Genomic DNA, 5,558 nt, shown 5'->3' with positions numbered 1-5,558 from the left:
GGGGGGGGGGGAGTTGTATAAATTGTTGCATGCATGTTGCAGTGCAGACAACTCGTGAGTATTACACCATGAGCACCAAAACAGCGCTTCCTATCTGGACTCAGCATGCGGAGGAGCACAAAACCTGGATTTCCCCCAACGCCATGCGTCTCTTTTCGAGCAGGACAGACGCGCCGGAGCACCTTGCGCCGGAGTTGCCGGGCCGCGCGTCAGCCCACGGGAATCCCGAGGCCGGCTGCGCGGAGATGGGCGACACGCCGCCCCACTGCGGCCCGCACAGACACCGGCGGGTGGCAGCCAACGCACGGGAGAGGAGGAGGATGCACGGCCTCAACAAAGCCTTTGACGAGCTGAGGAGCGTCATTCCGTCACTAGAGAACGAGAAAAAGCTGTCCAAGTACGACACCCTCCAAATGGCGCAGATTTACATCACCGAGTTGTCGGAGCTCCTGGCTGGCGTGGTCCAGCATCACCCGGCCTCCGCCGCGGACAAAACCCCCTGCAGGAGGAACATGATCCACAGTCACATTGCGGAGCCGAACCGGCAAAGAGAACGGAGGGACTCCTCTTCTTCGCACCTCATCATACTCGGGCCTAAAAGTGAGCTGCATAAAAGCAATTCTTGCCACTGCAGTGATGGGGAATCTTCTCATCTCAGTGACGTAGAAGAGACTCAAAGTGGGGGACATTAAATCTGCACACTGGAAGTACCACGAGCATGGCGAGACAAAAAGTTTACTTTGTATATTTCCTTTCATAGATTTTCAAATATGTACCTATCAAGTGCTTGACATGTCATTTGATGATAAAAATGAAACAAACTGCATATTAATGAGGGGGGAAAAACAGGAAGAAAAGTTACTTTTTTGTTCCTTTTTTAAGAAGGATGACTCAAAGTTATTGGAGACACTGGAATCACCGTTTTTGAGGGTCTTATTTAACTTTTAAATACTATACATGGAACTTTTGTTGAAAATATGACATATTACCACCGAGACTACTTGGATCTTCATCTCATTTGGTGTGCACCTGTATTTGAGGTCAACAACAACAATGTGTTGTCAAGGTGAACTCATTCTTTTAAAAACATCCAGTCTATCAAATATTGAGCTGCTTTTGGTCTTGCGGGTAGTGAAAGGGTTAAGTGATAGTTTGATGGAATAATTAGAAATAGGTTAATAAAGTGGGCTGGAATGTTTAAACATCTTTTTATGGTCACAATGAACTCTCACAGGCCATTTTTTGCACTTTACATGAGCTAAAGCATCATTAATGTGATTATGTTCTACATTTTGGTATTTATGTATATACAGGATTCATGATGGGGTTTTGGTTTTGTTTTGTTTTGTTTTTTTGCTCAAATAAAGATAATACAGAGCTATATAAATTATGTGCTTGTGCCTGTAAGTCCAGAATAAAAATGTCCACCAGTATTGATTCACTGGTGAGAAATTGTATTTAGGTCATAAAAGTGGTGGATTGAGGGGAGTTGCACAGATTTTGTCTAAGTCACCTATACTTTGTGGTTGTGGCCATACACTGGGCCTGTGTGTGTTGTTTGTGTGTGCATATATATATATATATGAAAACGCTCACACTTGCACAGAAAATGTGCACATTGCCTGTGGTTTGCAATGAAGGAACAGTAGCTTTATTGATGCAGCACAATTCATATACAAGGCAAATCAATGTGCTTCACACAAGCAAAGACAGAACACTTCATTCAAAGCATTTACAAACACAACTGCTGACGAATGGCATTCTGAAGCAAAGGAGAGAAAAAAAAATTACATCAAAATTACTAAAAGAAAGTACATTGACAACAATTCAACACATGAAGGGAATACTTGCTTCACCATGCTTGCTTTGAACTCTGCGCTCCACTAATTGACCCGAGTCTGCAGACCCCCAAGGCCTAATAGGTTTACATCGAATCAGCGTTTCCTTGATGTATTCAGAACCCAAACCATTCAGTGATTTATAAACCAGTAGCAGAATTTTAAATTCAATTCTACAGCTGTGACTTGGAGTCAGTTTCATACTACTAGCAAACAAACAAACAAAAAGAATGATTTGAAAACCTCAACAACACCTGCGGTCACTATTTCTTGAAAGTGACCAAATTGAAAATGCATATTTTTGCCATGGAAGTGACAATGCGTCTGAATAATGTTCAGTGCAACTTTATATTGTATGATATTGAATATCGGGTATGACTTTTGAAAATGTTCCTGTTCAGGTTTATTGTTCAACTGCTTTCTAATGAGGCCCGTGGTGTCCATTTCAACTCAAGCTCATCGTTCTCTTCTCTGTAAAAGGTGAAACAACAAAGCGTTCTATCAATACAGTGTCAAGATAAAATTTTTAGTTACATTTTTTTCAATCGGACCCCACTTGTGCAGCTAAATCAGGTACATGATTGTCCATGCACACAAACGAGAAGCACACTCTCCAAGTAAAAGAAAGCAAATAAAGAGTGAGACTCTAATAAAGCTAATGATGCTGCCTGGCTATCTGTCACGTTAAAGTGGCTCTTCCTACTCCACTAATAGCCTATGGGGGAACAAATGGAAACTGCCTCTCTGAAGCAAACGACGTGCTCAGAACCTTTCCACTCCCTCAGAAGTGCTTTCTGCCAGCCTGTGTGTCAAATTGGCCGAAAGCTCTGCGGGTGCGGGCTTGCCAGCTGAGGAGCTGATGACCTCGTCTTTTTGCTCGATCACCTTTTTGTCATTCGCGGGCTGGGTGTCATTCCATATAGCAGGGAACTTGATGACACGCCAGTATCCAAGGCAGACTCAATCACGGACACGTGTTCTCTCTATTTCAGGCTGCTGACCTTTTTTTTTTTAGATGGTCATAATAAAGTTTGTCATTTGTGACATTATCCGGGCTCTGAGGAATGTGTCCCCTCATCCTCACCTTTGGCACTGTTTGCCGAAACAAGAAAATGCCGCTTTGCAAATACTACAGAAGTGTCATTAATGAGGACCTGCCTGAGCCTCCACGTGCATCATCAACAGGTTGGCTGGTTGAGATCAGTTGGAGAAATGGAGTATGGTCAGGTAATGACTTTCCGTGGGAGTGTAGTAGCTCGCTGCAGGATATGGGAATTGCTTTTCACATCGGCCTGGCTGGATATACCCAGCTGCAAGATGAACTCTCCTAACACAGTGATGGCTTGCTTCAAACCACTTGTTTTGTGATGCTCATTAACGTCCAAGTAGGGCTGAACAACTTTGAAAAATAATCTACTGTAAATGCAATTATTTTCCCTCAGTATTGTGACTGTGATTTATTATGCAATTTGTTTTTTTTCAAGGTCTAGTTTCCCGTGGATTTTTTAAAAAATCAAACACAAGCAATCAATTCATCTGTACCACAATAAACAATATCAGATGTATTACAAAGAAATGTTTCGATCTTATAGAGTAGGCTGACGCTAAAATAAACACAAAGGAACCATGAATTAATATGAAAGACCATTTATTGTAATCTTATTACAGAACTGAAGCAAGGGTTCTTTATTTTTCCTCAAATTGCAGCTTTTGCCATTTGAAAATTGCATTCCACTACATTGCTATGTCGATTTGAAAGCGATTTGGTGAGGTTGGTAGATTAGCCAAAATTGTTCTGGAGAATAATACAACTCAAATAAAAGTAAAAACTATGTTCTCTAAATAGTTACTTGAGTGGGAAAAAAAAATACTGAAGTACTGAGTAACTGGTGACTAACTTGTCAAGGACTCCGTAACTGGTAATTAACTTCCGATCCATCAAAAAAAAAAAAAAAAACAGACCATGAAGGTGAAATAAAAATATAAAATCGGAAAGTGCAGACAGCTAGCTAGCTAGAGAGAGAGAGAGAGAGAGAGACAGAGAGAGACAGAGAGACAGACAGACAGATAGATATTTAACAGGATTTTTAAAATGCTTTACTTCGACAGTGTGAAAGAAAAGGGAAAAGTCGTAGACAGGTCTTCTTTATTTATGAGGAGTTGCAACCACCATTTTATTGCAACACTTACTGCCACTGATGAATCACTAGTCAGCAATTTGACTTCATGCCAAAAATGTGTCATAATTTCATTAATGTTGTAGAAGGGGCTACTGTAGGAGGTACAGTTATGAGCTCGCAAATGGTGGATGATGTGGAACATTCATTCACACTTAACATAGGATCCTTCTGCCTATAAAAGACCTTTTTTGTAACATCCTCACCAAATGCAAAATATTGCATTTTCAGCGTAATGTAGTCTCTGCAGTATTTGCGTGGTGTGCTTCACTTTTCAGTCTCATTTTCGACTAACTTCTAGTAAATGGGAAATTCTCTGAGGTCAAAGCACAAACACATCAGCAAAATTGAATCAATGCAATTTGAGGCGAGCCCCACTGAAAATTGCTTACTTTCGACAAATTACCTCATGTGTCTGTATTTTCTAGCTGACTTGTAATCCATTAGGAAAGAAAATAAATAGATGTGTCCAAACCAGAACCGAATAAATTACTGGCTCTCGCAGTTCCTCAAATGTTGTTTTTGCTGATTGCATGAATTTATAATGGACTGAAAGCTTAAAGTTTTGCTTCTGGATGCTGCTTTCAGAAGGTATACATTCCCCCATCACGGCATAAGGTACACCGGCACAATCTGCTCTAGAATGCAGTTAAACTTTAAAAAAGGTAATGCTGTCATGCAAAGGCATAACTGGAAGTCTGTTTTTTCTCAACTAACATCAGAAGCAGAAGCTCGGCAGACAACTCTTCAAAAAAGAGACTTCAGACTACTTTTTTTTTCTGCCACTCCAAGTGGAAGTTTACTGTCAAACAAAATGCGTATTTCAAATGTCCACATAATTCTGCCTTTCAGTCAACTAGTTTAATGCTCACACCCAGTGGCGGACCCTGAGGGCCAGCAAGGCCTTCTCTGCTGGCCTAAACATTCTCAGAAAAGTAAATTTACTTTTCTGAGAATAACATAAATTTGTTATTTTATTTTCATAAATATGTTAACAAAATTATTCTCTGTATTCTTTACGTCATATTATTTCCACTTAGTTGAGTGGCTTTCAATGTTATTTTAAATAACATTGAAAGACAGTCGAAAAATAACTTAATTATTATGGTAGAGTTTTTAACCAATCATATTTCAGCTAGCTTGTGTTGCCAGGTAAATTAAACTTGCTCGGGGCCTTCAGATTGAACAGAGCAGGCCTGTACATGAACGTGCGTAAATTAAATTCAATAGCCAATCAGATCACGAGTCTGAATCAGATCACGAGTCTCAGACTCGTGATCTGTATCCTGTATCCTGACTTGTTCTCGTCTCCTACTAGGGCTAGCTCGGAGGCCTTACGTCGAGACTGGCCGTGCGCGTTCGGTGATTGGATTAGCGCCTTTTCTGTTTCCTGAGAATTGTATCCTGACGTGTTCAATAAAGATTAAAAAAAAAAAGACTGGATTCGCGTCTGCTAGAGCTGTCACTCGCATTTTAACTCAAAATGGCCGAAGGAGAAAACGTTGATCTGGTTGCAGAACTACTTTCCACACAATTTTCAAGA

At 40.7% G+C, this 5,558-nt stretch overlaps 1 protein-coding gene across 1 annotated transcript; it reads left to right on the top strand.

Moving 5' to 3' along the window:
* The first annotated feature begins 64 nt into the window (after positions 1-64).
* atoh1b (atonal bHLH transcription factor 1b) lies at positions 65-1,361 on the top strand. The gene has a single exon (XM_019869826.1). The coding sequence runs from the start codon at positions 69-71 to the stop codon at positions 690-692; it is 624 nt and encodes a 207-aa protein (XP_019725385.1). The 5' UTR covers positions 65-68; the 3' UTR covers positions 693-1,361.
* The last annotated feature ends 4,197 nt before the right edge of the window (positions 1,362-5,558 follow it).

This window comes from Hippocampus comes, unplaced genomic scaffold, assembly GCF_001891065.2.
Source record: "Hippocampus comes isolate QL1 unplaced genomic scaffold, H_comes_QL1_v1.1 scaffold9, whole genome shotgun sequence".
NCBI classification, from domain to species: Eukaryota; Metazoa; Chordata; class Actinopteri; order Syngnathiformes; family Syngnathidae; genus Hippocampus; species Hippocampus comes.
Note: the sequence above shows the minus strand (reverse complement) of the source record. Positions and strands in the feature narration are given on the sequence as shown.